Source organism: Petromyzon marinus, chromosome 16 (assembly GCF_048934315.1).
Source record: "Petromyzon marinus isolate PM22_M1 ecotype Great Lakes invasive population chromosome 16, UKy_Petmar_22M1.pri1.0, whole genome shotgun sequence".
Classification (NCBI taxonomy): Eukaryota; Metazoa; Chordata; class Hyperoartia; order Petromyzontiformes; family Petromyzontidae; genus Petromyzon; species Petromyzon marinus.
The window spans coordinates 8,812,665-8,832,518 of NC_133682.1; the positions used below are offsets into that span (position 1 = coordinate 8,812,665).

The window sequence follows — 19,854 nt, forward strand, 5'->3', positions numbered from 1 at the left end:
ATGCACAAAACCCGGCCATCCAGTTCACCATGAAAATGGAGGTGAATAATACACTCCCGTTCCTAGATATTTTGCTTGGACATGGCCTAAACGGTAAAATAACACAGCGTTTACAGAAAGCAAACGCACATTGATGCCTATCTGAATGTAGATTTGCATCATCATCCAGCTCAGAAATCCTCTCTTATCAAGACGATCATACATCGGGCAAAAACAGTGTCAGATAGTGAAAGTCTAGTGAGAGAGATTAAACACGTTAAAGAAGCATTACGACAGAATGGCTACAATAATACTCAAATTATCAGAGCACTGAATGCCAAATCACGATCGCAAAACAACACTGCTGAAAGCGATCAGATTGTTAAAACAATTAAAATTCCATTTATCTCAGGAGTAACTGACAAATTAGCCCGTGTTTGCAAAAGCAAAACATTACAGTAAGATTTGGTAGAGTACAAAAAATTCAAAAACTAGTATCTTGCACTAAAGACGAATTACCTAAATTATCAACAGAAGGTGTATATCGGATTCATTGTTTATGTGGCAGATGCTATATTGGACAGACGGGACGTAACATCAGCATAAGACTAAAAGAACACCAAAGAAATATTAAATTATCTCAAACACAACTGTCGGCAGTGGCAGAACATGCTTATCAACAATGACACTCAATTGATTTTGATAACGTTGAAGTGTTGTGTAAAACTTATTATTACTGGCAAAGACTAATTAGAGAATCCATTGAAATTGAGAGAAATAGAAGTAACTTTAATCTCTCTGACAGCTACAGGCGTAGTGCGCCTTGGAAGCGTCACCCTACTGCTCTATTTAAGACCGGGAGCAAGTGAGGGCTTTACCATTCTGGCGAATTGCCCGATGATGCTGGATGTAATTACCAGCGAAACGTCGTACTCAAACTGTAAATGTTGTAGATTCACTCTTCAACACACTGGTGGGCTAAAGTAGTAAACTATTTGTCTTTTGTCAACGTGACACTTTTTTGCTGATTGGCCGTGTCGGGTGGTGGAGGGTTACGACACATTTATAAATAATGCGATCTAACCCAAAAACCTTTATTATGAATAATATTGGTCGCGAAAGCCTATGTGTTAAACTGAAGGTGACAACAGTTGGTGCGATTATTCGCAAATGGAAGAAACACAAAAGAACTGTCAATCTCCCTCGGCCTGGGGCTCCATGCAAGATCTCACCTCGTGGAGTTGCAATGATCATGAGAACGGTGAGGAATCAGCCCAGAACTACACGGGAAGATCTTGTCAATGATCTCAAGGCAGCTGGGACCATAGTCACCAATAAAACAATTGGTAACACACTACGCCGTGAAGAGCTGAAATCTTGCAGCGCCCGCAAGGTCCCCCTGCTCAAGAAAGCACATATAAATGCCCGTCTGAAGTTTGCCAATGAACATCTGAATGATTCAGAGGACAACTGAGTGAAAGTGTTGTGGTCAGATGAGACCAAAATGGAGCTCTTTGGCATCAACTCAACTCGCCATGTTTGGAGGAGGAGGAATGCTGCCTATGACCCCAAGAACACCATCCCCACCGTCAAACATGGAGGTGGAAACATGCTTTGGGGGTGTTTTTCTGCTAAGGGGACAGGACAACTTCACCGCATCAAAGGGACGATGGACGGGGCCATGTACCGTCAAATCTTGGGTGAGAACCTCCTTCCCTCAGCCAGGGCATTTAAAATGGGTCGTAGATGTGTATTCCAGCATGACAATGACCCAAAAGACACGGCTAAGGCAACAAAGGAGTGGCTCAAGAAGAAGCACATTAAGGTTCTGGAGTGGCCTAGCCAGTCTCCAGACCTTAATCCCATAGAAAATCTGTGGAGGGAGCTGAAGGTTCGAGTTGCCAATCGTCAGCCTCGAAACTTTAATGACTTGGAGAAGATCTGCAAAGAGGAGTGGGACAAAATCCCTCCTGATTTTGTCCCAAACCTGGTGGCCAACTACAAGAAACGTCTGACCTCTGTGATTGCCAACAAGGGTTTTGCCACCAAGTACTGAGTCATGTTTTGCAGAGGGGTCAGATACTTATTTCCCTCGTGAAAATGCAAATCAATTTATAACATTTTTGACATGCGTTTTTCTGGATTTTTGTTGTTATTCTGTCTCTCACTGTTCAAATAAACCTACCATTAAAATTATAGTCTGATCATTTCTTTGTCAGTGGGCAAACGTACAAAATCAGCAGGGTAATCAAATACTTTTTTCCCTCACTGTATGGCCGTTGCAGATGGTCGCATATGCACTTTTAACCACCTGCCGACCATAACTTTTCCAGTAGACGCCTCTTCCTGTTTCGCTAATCAGTGGGCATGGCCGCCAAAATTTTATGGAGGCATGGGGGCAAAATGCCAGATGTGGTCTTCTCTGGGGCACCCCTCAGCCCTTTCTGAGGCCCCCTCAGATCGGAGGATATAAGAGATAACTGCACCACCTGCCCCCCCCCCCCCGCACTCTCTTTGGCCCTTTCAATTAATCTCAAACAATAGGGTTTTATACTGCAACACACATACCATGAGACCTCCGTGTTTTACAATGGACGAAATCCGTGCAGTTCACATCAGCTAATTCATACGGAGTGTTCTGACCAAATTATACTACTGATGTCCAAGTAGGACTATACACCTGAAATTTAGCACAAATATTATTTAGTTTATGCTTGTAACAAAAAAATCAGAAAACTTGAATTTGGGACCTCAGGACAGGGCCAGCAAAAAGTGGTACGAAAAACACTTAACAAATGTATGATCCCCATAATGAGTGAACCAAGCAATGTGCCCTCCTGTGGTGTGTGCCACTGAAGCCGATAGATAATAGGTGACACTTCCTACTGGGCATTAGTGCAGCATTCACGTAAAAGACACACCGGCGAGCAAACGTGGAAACCTAGGCCATTGGGGAGTGCGAAACCTTGAGTCTGAAAACCACTGCAACACATGGACTTCATATTCAGCTGATGTTACATTGAAAGACGCCATCTCTCACGAATTGAAACCAACAATATACGCAACGCAGGATTATTTGAGGCCCTCTACGAATTGGCAATGGCGAAGTGGTAGAAGATAGGTTATTCTGGATCACACATATACAACGTGCGTCGATTGTGTGAATGGCGTAATGAATAAATAGCACTAAACATAAAAAGTGGGGAATTTTTCAGCCCTTGACACCTCGAGGCAATTGAATAACACGGTGGTGGAGTCGGCATCTTACGCAGTTGAGGATTCCCACAAAGGACGTTGCACCCGTCTGTCTATCCACTCCGATCTTCACAGTCGCATTCCAAACCAGTGACAAATCAACTCGGAAATCTCCCACAGTCGGTTGCTGGTGGAAGGCAAGCCGGTGGGCTCGGTTTGCGAGAGCGGGTAGCTTTCAGGCTCAGGTAAACATCCTAATGATGGGAAGGGGAACCTGAGCAGCCCCGTTTGCACCCAGCAACTGACCACCCAGTGGTCAAGTGGCAGCCTGAGCACCATTGACGGTTGCTTCTATCACAGCCCCACCACCCCCCACACACTCTCTCCTATTGCGGGCCACCTGGCTCTACTACTGCTGCTGTAAGTGGGGTCATTCCAAAAAAGCAAAGTGGTTAGGGAGGTACTGCAGCACTCAATTTTCAATTAGATTTCCATTGACACCGCGTAAGGGGTGGGGGCAGTGGGCGCACTCGCTAGCACACTGCGCTATGAATCCTGCGACCTGAGCTGCCCATGGTGTGAGCGATATCGGAACTGGTTCTGGGATCCCCGCTCTTCACCATGCACTGACCAGCATGGTGAGGTATGACCAAGTAACTTCCGTGAGGGAGGCCTTTATCTGTCGGCGGATTGAGAGAGTGCTGTAAATGATTAACATTAGGACCGTGTAAATACGTGTTAAAAACCAGAGATCTCTGTTTCAAGGGAAACGTGGGTAAGAATAGTTACAGCGTTAACAGCGAACAGGTATTTGTGCGACAAATGCAAGAATGGGGTTAACTCCTCCATGAGGGTGAATGACTCTGTCAGAGCAGTAAAATACTTTGACTGGAATTCATGAAGAGGAAAAAAAGCCACCACTGGTGCTCTAATTGTACAATTTATCATTTAATTCAAATCTGGCCAACGACAGTCCATTCGTTACACGCTTGCCAGGGGTAAAGGGGCTCTCCGCAGAGCTACCATGGAAGGGTTTAATCTCGGCCAAAATTGCTGCAAGGCAAATAGCTGGGCAGAGAGATGATGAATGAACGAACGAGTGGGTGAATGAATGTGCAAACAAGGGCTTTGTTTCCCTCCCGCCCCTTCTCCTTTGGACATTCAGCCGGAACACCACTAAAGCAAACACAGAAAACAGTGCCCCTTGTGCTTCCCCGGCCTTCCACATTGATCCCGATCTCACAACCCCACCACCAAGAAGAAAAAAATATCTCTCTCTGGACCATCCCCATCCTGTCTTGTCCACGTCCCCCCGGTCAGCCCTCAGTGATCGAGGGTCAGTGGTCCGATTACCATCACGTGGCCCTCGGGGCTCCCCTGCCCAGCCATGCGTTGAGCTGCTCTGAAAGGACGTGGAAACAAGTAAACAGCGGCTTGAGTGGAGGAATTGGCCAAAGCTCGGTGTGTCACACCGCGTCCCGGGCAGCGATAACTGCGGAGATGGATGGAATGCATTTTATTTTGAAAAAAAAGCAAAGCTCTTAATTTGTGCGGGAAAGCCCCGGTGAGCATCAAATCTTTTTTTTTCAGGAGGCTAATGAGTGTTTGACTCTGTGTGAGAACAAACCGGAGTGCCTGGAGAAACCCCACGAACACAAGGCGACTCTCAAAATAATGCACAATTACGCTTCGATATTCTGCTGCTGTACTGCAATCTCTGGGCCATCTACCAGCCCAAGCCGACAATACCCAGCAATCTCAGGCAGTCTCCCATCCAAGTACTAGCCAGGATCAAAGCTGCTTAGCTCTTCCGATCCGAAGCGATCGGAGAGGGTGCTTTGGTTGGGCGTCTGCATGGTGCAGTGGTCAGAGCTCTCGCCAGCTTTTGGCAGAGTATGGAATGTGCCAATTAGGTAATTTTTGAATGACACCCACGATTCAAGGAGTGGCTGATTCATTGCGCTCTCAGGAGCAAGGCCTTGATGAGCTTATTTAAACCGTAATCTGTGTGCGTGACTTGACGTTCCTGGATAAGTCTCCACGCCTGACTAGATATTTAGAGGTTTTATCAGTCGGTCAGCTTATTACCTAACAAGCGGTTGAGCCCCATTTGTGTGAATTCAAATCTAAATTCACATGGCAAAGCAAAGGATGGAAATCTCTTTACAACGGCAAGATGCTGTTTGGTGAGGGCCTATGACAACCAGTAGAGCACATGAAGGAGAATTGTAACCAGTATATATATACACACACAAAACATCATCATAGAATACTGGGGAAAATGCTCTTCGTTAACAGCTACTAAAGGCTAGCACTGAGCACAGTGGGGTGTGTGGCCAACACCACGCACAGCCACATTTGTGTTCTCCTCGCTGATGTTTACACACCGCACCAGGTACTCATTTGAGACTGAGTTCACCATGGAGAGGCCCAGGATCTGTTCAGATAATCGTCACTGGTGTTGGCCATGTGCGGGAATCGAACCCCGGGTGACCGGGTTTGTAGCGGAGTGTGCTAACCACTGCGGTACCGCTCCTCTCATACCAACACAAAATACAAAGATCCCCCGTGTAGCCTGAACAGACTGTAGGGGCAAGTGCTGTTAGCGAGTAGCACCTATGAAGGCCGGCACGGCACACGACGGGGTGGGTGCCCAGCACCACGCCCAGCCGCCTTTGCCTCCCCAGTGGCGATGTTTACACACCGCACCAGGTACTCATTTGAGGCTGAGTCGACCTAGGCGAGGCCCAAGACCAGTTGAGATAATCGTCACACGCACACACATACATCAATTTTTGAATAATAGCATTATATATTCTATGCATAATAACAGTTATAAACTTACCCAGATCTTCAACGGAGAACTGGAAAATGTCGCTGGTGGCGTTGTCCCCCTCATTGAGCACGTAGAAAACCTTCATTTCATCGATGTCACCTGCAACAAGGATGTTTAGAAAGCTCAAGTTAGAAATACAGAACACCTGAGCAATTTTAACGAAGAGCAGGCAGCTCGTGGAGGCATTCTGAGAAGTTTACATCTTGAGATAAAGTGATAGCACGTGTGGATTTCTTGGCTTATCTTCAGAACAATGCCAATGTGGCTTCCCGCTCGAACAATTTCAGAACACTGCCTCGTCTGTTTGCAGCGCTGAGAAAGCGGTTAAAAACCCACATTCCCATGGCAGGGATGAGTTTATCCCATAGTACAAACACTGCTGACTTCCCACAAAGTGGTATTCATTTATTGATCCTCCAAAAAACGTGGGACCAAATCAACCCCCCCCCCCCCCCCCCCCCCCCCCAATCAGGATTTGAACTTGTGACCTTGCAATTGTAAGTGGAGCGCTGTAACCACAGCGCCACGTGACCGGACTTAATCCACTGCGCTCCATCGATTTACCCTCTTACAGCAGCAGCAGTAGTCTGAGATAGGGGTGCATATTAAGGAAGTTTTTTTTTTTAATTAAGATACGATTAGCCTGAATTGGTGTGATTTTATTCAAGAATCTATGTTTTTAGTAACTTTACGGCGAATGGTAGTGGCTCTTATGGCTGCAGGGGTCATGTGAACACTAGTCACAGAACGTAAACGAACAGGAAACAATTTGATGCATGTATCGTGAGCTTAACAATTGATAATTAATCAATAAATCAATGCATATTTCTGCTCCCACTCTTTAGCCTTAACCTTTGAGGTTCCGGCCACAACATCATACTCCAAGCTGTGCTGGAAACACGAGAAGATATCGATGTTCAAAGTGTTAACCCTTTGACCTTGCAAGTCAACCCATGAATAAATTACGATGCTGCCTGAAGTGTGAACACGTATGAGAGGATTGATGCGGACACAAATACGACCTCCGCTATTTTAATGTTATGCCATTTGTCTGCACGATGAAAATTAGACCCATGTGCATTATATGTGGTCGTTCTTTTAGGTAGAAGCATGAGGAAAATCTGCCATGGGTTTAGTCGCATAATCATTATAATATAACAATTTACAGCCCTTTGGCAAATTCACTGCTGGATTAAGGCCTCCTCATGCCGTAGCCAGTCCATGTTTTTTTTTTATACCATACTTCTCCATGCTGGTTAGTGGTGGTTCAGTTATCGCTTGCCACTGATGTAAGCTATGGCAGGGAATTGAACTCGGGTCACGGGGCTCGTAGCGAATCACTGTAGTGGCATTGCTCCACCCCAGTAGCGGACACATAACCTCGGATGAACGCGATTGTGCATGTATTTTATGGGGGGCGAATGAGGACGTGATACGTGCATACATTGGGCAGTGCCGGATTAAGCTAGTGCGGGGCCTGTAGCATATGTTATAAGGGGGGCGTAAATAAAATAAACCCATCAATATTAAAACACAAATGTTTCACTTGCATAGTAAAGTAATTGTACTTTTTCATTTGCTGTACAGCCAGATAATACGGCAAATCGCTAACCTTAAACATACAGTAGTTCATAAAAGTTGAAGGCGGTATAGTACTATAGTAATAGAGCAAGTGCAGAATCACTGAACCGGAATTGATTAGCTTGAAAGCATTTAGCGCGGGGCCGTTGGAAGTGCGGGGCCCGTCGCATATGGAGCTACTTTTGCTACTAGGATAATCCGGCACTGACATCGGGCGAGAAAAAGGATATCAAAAGTATGCATTTTTACTCACATCTACTACACAATCAAGCGCATTACGTGATGTTCAATAGAGATAACTGTGTGCGCGCAGGCACACGTATTGTGCAGACAAGATACGAAACGCAATCAAATAAAAAAACGAGGACAATTAAGAAACACCTCTACAAAAGCACTCAAATCTCACAGGATCCGAAACATGTCATCAGTGAAAAGTAAAGATAATGTTGAACGTTTATATGCATAAAATGTATTCTCCCATGAGCCAACAGCACAAAGATCCAGATCTCACACTCAATGTGTGGACTGCCAGGTGTGAAGGAAATACCGCTAGGACATACAATATAAGCCGGAGGGGGCTTCTATGCGTGAGAGTATTTATTTGTTTATTTGTTTATTTATTTATTTACGACCTCTTCCCACTAATTACCCTCTGTGCCCAGAGCTATGGCTCCATGGTGAACCTGTGCGGCTCAAAGGGACCGCCACCTGTCCTCTCACAACCGTGCTCACCCATAGAGCCACTGCACCACCCTTTGTCTTCTTTTCCAGCGGGAATTTACAGCGCTCAGCCCCCCCCCCCCCCCCCCCAGCGACTGACTCATCGTGTCACGCTCATCAAATACAATTCCTACATTGATTTATTATTTTTTGGCAACTGCACGTAAACCTAGCGGATTGATCGGATTGTACAAGGAGAGAAAAGGTGCTTTGCGTTGCGTTGCATCGCGGATGCTCATTTCGTAACCTCCGATTAGCACGGTTGGCTTTGTACGCTTCGAAAGAAGTTAAATAAACGAACGTTTGAACGGGGAACGCGGCGAGGCATCTCAAGTGTGGTGTGCGATGCTCATCGTCAACACGGAGGCAGGGTTCAACGTCCGAAGCCTAAATTCGTGGAATCATCACTCGATCAAAAAAAAGGTCTGAAATCTCAAATCCTACGTCCACATTCTGACGTCCGCAGACTCTTTTCAACAGGAAGCATTTCCGCACGTGGTTCGTATTCCTAGCCTCCACCAATTTCCTCCGCGATTGTATGCTTTTATTGAAAGGAGAGTTGAGCTACAGCAATTACATCTCTGGTTTGTGCTACTACGACGATGGGATTTATTTGCCCAGGCTTTCCTGCTCATAGCCCCAGCAGTTTACCGCTTCGCTCCGCCGAGTAAAAGAGAAAAGACGTTAAATTGTAAGCCGCACATCTTGGCCGCGTGCTGCCCCGTGCGTTTTGGTTGCACCTACCAAAAAAAATAATAAAGTTTCAGGCCAGCAACTTCGTGCTCGCACTATTGCTGGCGGAAGGGCCTCCCATTGGAGGGAGGTCAAAACGGCCCCTCCAGAAGAAACTTTGGTCATTCTTTCATGCTGGCCAGGCGTCTCAGAAGAGGTGGGTGTAGCCACACTTTACCCCACCGCAGGCGACCCTCCAATAAACTGTGGTGTGCCCATTTATACTGCTGGGTGGACAGAGGCAGGAGGTGTTTAAGAAACGTGCACACCATTGACACTTGCGCGCCGGTAGATCGAATCGAAGTGGCGATCTCTGGATTGCAGGTTCACCATTGCACCGCTTGTGGCGGCAAGGCCAAGTAAAAACAAAAAACGTTCAATTGTAGGACCCACATCATGACCGTGTGTGCCGGCTCGTGCCTTCTAGCCGTACCCTAAAACAGGGGCTCAATTTGTATATGTGTTCGCGCGTGTGCGTTATGTGTGTGGCATGCCGTGAATCTGCATCTGCCTGACCCAGAAAGAGATCTCTTATCATGCAATCTTGGCAAAAGCAGCTGTGTTTATTGCGAGTGGCGCAGAGTCACCCGGGGGAGCGGGATGTGGCTGGGACAGGTTGGTTCACATTGCTAAGTTGTCTTTTAGGAACCATTCGCGATATTCCACCTTAGGTTCCACACTGCAATAAAATCCACGGACGCTCCTTGCAAGTGAATAATGCCACCCGTATGAACCGGAGAGCAAACGAAATAATGGCCTGGAGGTGAATCATAACAACAACAATGCTGCGAATGTATTAACCAAGAAGGTCCTAGGGTGTCTCATTGGGATGCTTGGCCAATTTTATTGAGGGGCATTTGCCATATGGAAGGAAACTGGAGTAAGTCAGTGAAAGCCCACACGTATTATATAGTAATACTCAAGTACCACACAGATAGAGTAAATCATCCTTTGCTGTTACGTAATATAGCCTTGGCATTTTTCAGCCCCATTCCTACAACACTCGAATAGTCTTGACGGTAAAACGTTCAACTATTAAGCTTCTGTGATGAAGCTGCGTGGATGCATCTATCATCTATCTTAAAACATATTTTGCTATCAGACAACAGCAAAAGGATTTGTCTCAATATGTATTGTAATCTGATACGGCGTCTTAGGCGCTTGTAAAGAAATCTATTAACCAACAAAAATATTTGTAGGAAATTACTTTCAAAGATATTTTCGTAAAAAAAAATGCTATTGCTTTACAAATTTTACTTTCTATATATGTCAGAGTGAGGACAAAAAATAAACATTGCTTGAGCGTCTGGAAAATGTGCTTTTAGACAGTTGGCAGTGGTATAATTTCAAAAGGTCATACGACACATTTAAAATGCAACACAAGTCATGTGCAAAATGTAGACATTACATGCACTGCCCTTTTACCAATACATTTCCCGAAGTAGGGCCTCTGCACACAGCGCATCTTGTGGGGGTTATCTGGCCATACTTCACCACTCTAGTCAGTGTGGGTTGTTCAAGGTGTAGGAGCATGGAAGTGGGTGGGAGCACAGACGTGCAGTACAATCATTTACTGCACTACCCTCTGCTGCCTACCACGTAGCCCCGCACCCTATGATTTAGTGGCATGCTGGTCACCCATTCAAAACACTCTCATTCAGTTCTAGATTTGAATTCTCATTCAGGTTGAGGCCTTCTTAGCTTCCAAAGCGTGATAAGATTGATCAAACAAATTCAGTGAGCAAGCACCCAAGGTCCTGTGTTTATTACCAGATGGATCACTGCAGTCCGTATCTGACGTGCCAATATAACCACGTTTATTTTGATCGATTGGCCCTTAAAAGGCTAAACGTGCACTTGATGCACAGGGACCGTCGTGTGAGCTGGCCACATGGTATTTCAGTTTCACTCGGGCACTTCTCCCTTGCCAACGCGCTTCTGTGCAAATCCAAGCTTGGCACACCAGCCAGCCGAGTCGTGTAACATCATCAAGCGCTGGCTGGAGATAAAAAAATATTAATGGCTGGCTATCATCGTTCCGAACGTAACACAGCGTAAATTAGAAGCCTGCTCGCTCTGCAGAACTGAACGGCAATCAGTAACAGATGCGGATATATTTAATCCCGTGAAATGCGCCGCTTAAAATGTTCACGGCCCTTCAACATCACTCAGACCTTCTTTGCAGGCTTCAGTCTCCCGGCTTCCTAAGAAGCCGCAACATAGCCAAGAGCAAGGCAAGTGGTGTCGCACACAGGATCTCCCAGGGGCTAAAATTGCCCTATATATATTTATTCGTGGGCCCTGCTCGTAGTTAAGCCAGGGTTAGGTGTTGGTCAACTACATCCCTGTGCTTACAGCACCAAGGGGCTGAGAGAGCCTTCACTGCTGCTGAGGCGCCGCCGTCACCAGCCCATCAAACAATCCGAGCTACCATCCTTCGCTGCTTTGCTCCGTTGCCAACAGATCGGCTGCCCGCTCGGGTGGTGCCACCCTCGGGAGGGGCGCCGGGGGGCAGCCCTCGACACCATTCCTGATACGGGCACTCGCCACAAGGGAAACCCTGTTGCGTGATCTTGTTTCGACGGAGGTGGCATACAATACGCCAGGGAGGTGAGGGGAGGGGGTTGCGCACGTGTTAAATACAGTGCTGTATAAACACATCTTACAGGCAAGCCCGTAAGTGAAGCAGGCACGCAACGCATATATTTGTTATGGTTGTGGGTGTCCACCGAACTGGCGAACTTAAAAAAAAAACACCACTTGAGGTTAAACATTGTTCCAAAATGTTTTTTGTTGTTAAATTTTATGAATTTAGAATGGGGGGTTGAGCCTTCAGCAGGTTGGAGAGGGGGCGCCCAGCCACCCTCGCCCCCCGACCCCCCAAAGCTACGGGGCTGACCAAGGGGATGAAGAGGGAGGGGTTACAGCCCAGGGATCGGCGTCCTGCGGCTCTGGAAAACGCATTTGGCTCTTCAAGGGCTGCTTCGTGACCGTTATTTATTCAGCACCACCGTCTCGTATCTACGTGGAATTGCGGCTCTTGACATAGTTTTTTTAAAATACCGAATTCAAGAAAAAAAAACGACTCTACCTCGTTATTTAGGTTGTCGATCCCTGGGTTAGACGAAGTTGTATTCGACGTCTCGAATTCACGTTGCCTCGGTCATCCCTATAGATGGCGCTATTAGATTATGTTGAATGTGATTCTATTATTTAATTGTACGTATCCTGCGCCGCACGACTTTCTCTATTTGCGGGAACTTGGATTCTAAACAGTGATAGATCTTGATCAGTAATTTCACCACCGATTTTATACCGCATGTATCTGCCGTAGTTCCATTCGCCGTGTAAACATCGGGCAGTGCGCTAACCACTGTGCCACCGCTCCAACCGTCACCCCCCCCCCCCCCCCCCATTAATTCAGTCTCACGAATTCCTCAATCACAACGCCTTACACTCATTCCGCCCAAACGACTGTAGTTGTTACGCAGACGCTAGCCAGATGCAATGCCTCATCGCCTTCTTTGGGGCCGACGACGAACGCGCTTAATTGAACACCCGCGGTTCACGCCGCTAAGCTGCGACTTTCCGGCTGCGCGCTCACCCCGCACTGATCCCTCGAGACTGCTTCACGCTCGTGCTGACGCCGCCCCCCCCCCCGTGATGATGACCCCCCCCCGCCCCGCCCCGTCGACGTGGATTTGAATTTGTTTATTTAAAAGCACCTGTCCCATTCCGCGCAGGTGCGGTGAGCGCGTCTCGCGCCGAGTGCCAATCATTGGGCGCGCCTCTTAAGAGCTCCACATACAGGACGCCGAACGAACGTGAAATGCAGTGGTGGTGGGGGGGGGGAAGGCAAAGGACTGCACTTTCATTTTTTTTTTACGCAACTACGGCCTCCTCTCTCCTCCCTCTTAACGCCACGACAATGCATCAGCGACTAAGCCTGCAACAGCTGAGACACCTGTGTTCGGATCCGGGTTCAAGCCGCCCATGATTAAACCGGATTCTCAAGAGGAGTGAGTTGGTGCTCTCATCACAGATCACCAGCGACTGAACAGAACACATATACTGTACACGGTGTTCAATTAAACTTTAGCCGAATTGTGTTAATGGTGCAATATTTGAAGGGATAATGATTAATAACGCTTTAGATTCGTCCTGCGACGAGCGGCGCAATAGCAGGGCGCATGGGAAATGCAGCGCCCCTTGATGTGGGGAAAAAAAAGTGGCAATTGTAGGCATCTCAAAAGTATTTCTGTAATAACGTCAACTTCCAAAAGTCGTTGTCTGTATACGAGCTCGGTGTTGTGAAGTCCTTTCAGAGAGGGTTCCTAATGGTTTTCGCCCCCCCCCCCACACTCTCCTCCTCCACTTTGTAACGCAAACACGACTCTCATAAGCACTATTTGGAATCGCATCACGGCGAAAAACCACAAAACAAAACAAGTGAAATGCTTCTCGCTGCAGCGGCCCCGCTCGCTCGCTCGCTCACCTTGCGTGAACGTGGAGACGCTGTCATTGCCCAGGCCGGCGTTCATGACGAAGCCGTGCTCGGGCCCCTGTGTGATGGTGAAGGTGAGCACCCGATTGGAGCTGTCTCGGTCCTCCGCCTTGAGCGACTTGCCGCTGATCATGAAGCCCAGATGTCCCGTGGGCAGGAGGCGCAGAGTGGGCGCGCCCTTGTTCACCAGGATCTGGGGCACGCCGTTGTCCACCTCGACTATGCGGATGCGCATAGTCTGCGGCTTGCGCGTCTCGAACACCGTGTCGGGGAACACGTAGAAGTCCGTGTGGGTGCCGTCGGTCACCGTGAACGAGAAGCTGTCCTCGCTCGTCTCGGTGCCGTCGTGCCGGTAGCTGACGAGGTTCTCGTTCAGGTCCTGCTTGGTGAAGGCCATCACGGGCCGGGAGCCGTTGTAGAGCAGCTGTCCATGCACCGGTACCTGCGTGACGGTGAAGCGCAGGCGGCGGTCTGGCGTGTCGCGATCCTCCGCGGTCAGCTCGAACGGCGTGATCAGCTTGGTCTCGCCCTCGTTGAGCCTCAACTCGTGGATCGTAACCACGGGCTTCTTGTTGTCCACGTCGCTGATGGAGATGCGGAACGTGCGGAACACCGGGTTGTAGCCGTCCGTCACCTCGAACTCGAAGCTGTCCATCTTCACCTCGTCGTCCGAGTTGTGGATGTAGTAGACCTTGTTGCCCGCCAGTTGGAGCTGCGTGAAGGTGGCGATGGGGACACCCGGCTTGTCTGTGCACTCGAGGTGGCCGCGGATGGGCGCTCGCGTGATGCTGAACTCGAGGTTTTCGTCTGGGCTGTTGATGTCGCTCGTGCTGAGCAGGTCGGTGGTCAGCGTGACCCGGCCGCCTTCCTTGAGCGTCACCCCCTTGTTGATGACGTCTGGGAAGACCATGTCGATGCTGCCGACGCTGACGTAAAAATACCGATCGATCAGAGGGTTCTTCCCGTCGGTAACGTCAAACTTGATGAGGTCCCGGACGCCCTCTTGACCCGTGTGGACGTACTGGATGAGACCCTTGTCGATTTCGTCTTGCGTGAAGTTCATGCCGACGGTCACGTTGTCAAAGTCGTCATCTTCCTTGTTTACTCGCTGCAAGAAGCCCTGGCCGGGTCCAAAACGAATGATGTACGTGAGCGTCTTGTCGTCCGAATCGTGGTCCGTGGCCTTGAGTACCTTATTGGTGATGGTTTTGACTTCACCAATCTCGACCTCGAGCCCGTCGTTGATGGTCATGCGCGGCGTTTCGTCGTCCGCCGTGAGCACCATGATGAGGATCTTCTTGTCCACGCTGTTCTTCCCGTCCGAAAGGCTGATCTCGAAGCCGTCCTCCTTCGTCTCCGAGTCGTCGTGCTCGTACACGATATTGGAGCCGCCCGTGATGTCCTCCATGGTGAACCTCACGACCGGCACGGTGCCCGTAGCCCTCTGCTGCACGATCTGCCCGTGCTTGGGCTTCTTCGTGATCGTGAACTCGAGCGGATCGGGAGGGACGTCCGAGTCTTTGCCGTTCAGGATCGGGGTGTCGATGACGAGGCTCATGCCCTCCATCACGATGAACTCTCGGCTAAAGATCTCGGGCTTCTCGTCGTTGGCCGGATGGATGACGATCTGGAAGAAGTGCCTGGGCGAGAAGTTAACGCCGTCCGAACAGCGGAAGGTGAACCTGTCCTCCACGGGCTCCACGCCCTTGTGGATGCTCTGCACGTAGTTGACGTGCCTCAGCCGCACGTCCTTGATGGTGAAGGCGCTGATGGGAGTCCCCGCGCGCGACTTCTCCGAGCCGGGAGCCGGAGAGATGTTCTCCAGGTAGCCCGAGGTCGGCTGAACGATGACGGTGCAGAGGATGTCATCGTCGGGAGTGTCCACGTCCTCGGCCCTGAGGTTGTGCAGCGCGATGACGTTCTTGTCGCCCTCGTTCACCGCGAACTGCTCCCCCATCGTCACCACGGGGGCGACGCTGTCCACGGGCAGGATGGTGACTCTGACGCGCACCCCCTGCACGTTGTTACCGCCCACCACCCACTCGTCGGACAGGTCGGAGATGGTGAGGTTGAAGCCGTCCTCCTGCTTCTGCGCGCCGATCTCGCCGCCCGTGTGCGCGTAGAGGACCGCGCCGTTGATGATGTCCTGCTGCGTGAAGCGCTCCGCGGGCGCGCCGTTCACCAGGATCTCGCCCGACTTGGGCACGTCCTCGACGATGAACGTGAGCATCGTGTCGTCCGTGTCGGCGTCCGTTCCTCGGATCACGTTCGTCGTGATCTCGCTGGCGCCGTTCTCCAGCACGTCCATGTACGAGCCGAGCGTGCCCTCGGGCAGCATGATGGTGGGCGTCTCGTCGTCCACCGGCTTCACAGACACCTTGACGGTGACGGGCAACGCGTGCACGCCGTCGCTCACGTCCAACGTGAACAAGTCGACGAGCGTCTCGGCGCCGCTGTGGGAGTAAGCGACGCGTCCGTTCGCGATGTCGTCGAGCGCAAACACCTCGCCCGCGGCCATCGCCACGTTCACGTACAGCAGCTGGCCGTGCTTGGGGGCCTGCGTGAGCGTGAACGTGATTTGGTTGCCGTCCGTGTCCGTGTCGGTGGCGTCCAGCTCTCGGCTCGTGATCACGAACGTGCCCCTCTCTGGCACCGTGAAGCCCGTGTTGATGATCTGCGGGGGCTTGTTGTCCACGGGCTGCAGGAAGATGATGAAGGTGCCCTCCACGCCGTTGCCGGCCGTGTCCTCCACCGTGAAGGCGAACTGAACGACGTGGGGCGTGATGCCGAGCTCCTGTTCGGGCGGCTTGTAGGCCACCTTGTGGTGGTTCACCTGCGCCTGCGTGAACTCGCTCACCGCGGTGTCCGGCTTGTCCGTGAGGACCAGCTGCCCAAAGGCGACGGGGTTATTCTCGTCCGTGTCCGTGGGAGGTTTGATCACCGTGTACCTGAGGTCGCGGTCGTCCGAGTCGAGGTCCGTGTAGCGCAGGAACTTTTTGCGCAGGTGCGTCAGCTCGTACTCCTTCACCGTCATCTGCAGGGTGGTGCCCGGCACCAGCTCCGGGGGCAGATCGTCCACGGGCTGGATCTTGATCACGAACGAGTGCTCGCCCGACTGGTTGGGCGGCTCGTTGTCGTCCTGAACGCGGAACACGAACTGGTCCATGACGGTCGTGGTGCTGTGCGGCCCCACGTGCCGGTAGTGCAGCCTGCCGTCCAGGATGTCCTGCTGCAGCCACTCGGTCACCACCTTCTCGTAGACGCCCTCCGACTCGACGAAGGTCCACGACGTCTCGTCCTCCACGGGCTCGTTTTGTCTCAGCACGAGCTCGCCCACGCTCGAGTACGGCTCCTCGACCGTGAACCTGACCGTCGAGTCCTCGGAGTCGATGTCCGTGGCGCTCAGCACGAAGGGCGACAGCTGCACGATTTCGTTCTTGGAGAGCACGAGACCCGTGTTGGCGTTCACGATGGGCGGCTCGTCATCGGTGGGCACGATGGTGACGGGAAAGAGAAACTCCACCTCGTGTTTGCCGTCGCTCATGCGGAATATGATGTTGTCGCTGTACGTGTCGCTGCCGTCGTGCCGGTACACGACGATGCCGGCGTCGAGGTCGGCCGGGGTGAAGAATTTCTTGCGAGCACCCAGCACCGTGAGCTCGCCGCGCTTGAGACCGTCGATGACGCTGATGCGCACGTCTCCCAGGTTGTCCTCGTCGCTGATCTCGAGGTTCTGCGCGCTCGACAGCGGCCGCGACTGCCCCTCGAAGAGCAGCTGCCCCGTGTTGCGCGTCGCCACGGGTGCGAGCGTGTTCATGGGCTTCACGACGATCATGAACGCGAAGGGGTCCGACGCGGAGCCCTCCGTGTCCACCACCTCCATCTCGATCTGAAAAATGCGTTCCGCGTCCGAGTCGACCGACGGCGGCTTGTAGGCGATCTTCAGGTCCTTGACGTCGCGCTGGTAGAAGGAGGTGATGGGCAGGTTGCGATCGTCCGTGCTCACGATGTAGCCTTGCTGATGGCCCAGCGGGGACGTGATGTTGAACACCAGGTTGTCCGGATCGGACTCGATGTCCTCTGCGGCCAGCATGTCCGGCGTTATGGCCGTCATCACGAACTGGTCCACCTCCATCATCATCATGGCCACGAAGCTGGGCTTTGGCGGCGTGTTCTCGGCTCCCTCTCTGATGCGCACCATGATCTGGAAATACTCCTGCTTGAGCACTTCTCCCTCCTTGTCCGTGAGCTCCACCAACATGGGGACGTAGTCACGGTTCGGGGTGCTCGTGAGCGCCGTGTGCTCGTAGCGGATGTCGGCGCTGACGAACTCGGCGCAGCTCGTCATCTGGTGGTTCGCGTTGAAGTTGACGAGCTTGCCGTAGCGCGGCAGGTTGCCCGCGCCGACGAGCGCCGTGATTCTGCACACCTCGTCCGCCTGGTTGTACGTGAACTCCAGTATCTTTTTGTCGATGGGACCGCTGGTGCCCATGAGCTTCTCGACGTTGAGCGGCAGGTTGCGCGTGATGATCTCCTGCTGCAGGAACACCACCTCCACCTCGATCATGAACGGGATGACCACCGTGCCCGTCTCCGTGTCGTACCGCAGCTGCAGCTTCACGCGGTCCTTGGTCGGGCTCCGCGAGCCGAAGTGGGAGTACTTCACGTCCGTGGGGCCGAAGTCGCACGGGAACTTTTTGGGCGTCAGCATGCCGGGCCGCTGCGACAGGGGGTCGTTCTCCAGCACCGTGATGGCGCACCGGTCACCCGGCTGCAGCTGCACCACCAGATCGTTGATGGGGTCGATGTGGACGGAGCGGCCGAAAGGCACGCGGACGCCGTTGTTGGCCACCAGAATGGAATCGCTCGTCGGGCCCGACCTGGGCTCGAAGAAGAGGTCGGCGTCCTCGTTCTGCGCCGCCACCGTGCCCGCACAGGCGAGCGCGGACAGGGAGAGCAGCAGCAGCAGCAGCAGCGAGCCGCGCTCACTGCGGTTCGCCATGCTCGCAGGCTGGCGCGCAATAGCGCTCTGCGCCGCCGAGTTCAGAGCGGATGACACCCGATATTTACGCATTGGCAGTGGAGACGCGCACCGGCCTGGACGCGGAGCGCACGCACGCAACACAGAGCCGCGCAGCGCGCAGAGCTGCCCCTCGCGAGAGCCGAGAGCCTAGGCAGCGCCGCCGCTGTGAATGCCGTCTGTTAACCCCGCTCCTAAAATACTCCACCCCGGCTACGGGAGCGATCCCTATGCATAAGCGGCCGCATCTCCCCTATTGGCTCCACGAGCGAGGGCTGCTCCCTTGGGGCAGCTCCCATCCACCCCACCAGAAACCCAGTTCGGTCCCCCTACCCCCCCACCCTCCTCCCCCCCCCCCCCCCCTCTGAACCCCTCTCCGACCTCCTCCTACCCCGACCCTCACTGCACGGTGGAAGTGTGCAGAGCTACATTTCGCCCAAGGAGTGGAGTAGTTGACTCACCTGCGTTGCCTCCGTCCTTGTGAAGCGAGACAGTCTTGTCGTGGGGAAATATCGAGAGCATTGGCGTTGTTGCTACCTGTCCCTGCTGCACGAGCACCTCGCAGTGCGCTTTTGGATGGAGCTACAGTATAGACAACGATCCCTTTTGTTGATACATTTAGCTGCAAGAAATTGCCACACATTCGTTTTATATTTGGTTCATGGCTAAATATCAACTCGACGTGCAAATAATATCCAGGCTCAAACATGCTTAGCTTCTGAGATATGACGAGTTTCGGGCCCATTATACTCGCTTGCATCGGTCATAGATTCGTAGACATGCACAACGGGATGCTCTTGAGCAGTGGTTCTCAACCTGGGGGTGCGTGCACCCCCAGGGGGTGCGAGATGCTCTCTCTGGGGGTGCGAGACATGGCCAGATCTTTTTAGAAATTAAATCATCGAAAGACAAATTAAGCACGGGCACGTGAGTACAACTACTTTACTTCATCAAACCCTCTATGCACTTATTAATATTGCGACATTTTGCAACGATTGCGAATCCAAAGGGGTGCAAGGCTGCAGAAAAGGTTACGAACCACTGCTGTAGACTCCTGCGTGCCTACGTGCATATCGAGGGCAGTGCATACAAACCGAAACCGTTATCCTGTACGTCTATGATCGCCGCCTTCACAAGCACCAGCGCGTGGTGAAGTGTCGTCAGACAACCCCCACGGCCAGTACGGCGTATGCGGAACCCTCTTCTTGGAGTAAGTAGCTCCATAAAGGGCCGTACGCGGTCACACGCACACAAGTCAATGCAATGAACGCACGTGGACAGTTTTCA

General features: G+C 51.5%; 1 protein-coding gene across 1 annotated transcript in view; it reads right to left on the reverse strand.

Annotated features, from left to right (window-relative positions):
- The window catches only part of LOC116942858 (FRAS1-related extracellular matrix protein 2-like), a 66,413-nt gene extending 47,678 nt beyond the window's left edge, over nt 1-18,735 (reverse strand). The window contains exons 1-2 of the mRNA XM_032955237.2: nt 13,539-18,735; nt 6,020-6,109 (exon numbers count right to left, since the gene is read on the reverse strand). Of these exons, the coding sequence (XP_032811128.1) occupies nt 6,020-6,109; nt 13,539-18,621 (5,173 nt within the window). The 5' untranslated portion in view covers nt 18,622-18,735. The remainder of the gene's footprint in view (nt 1-6,019; nt 6,110-13,538) is intronic.
- Nucleotides 18,736-19,854: the final 1,119 nt, after the last annotated feature.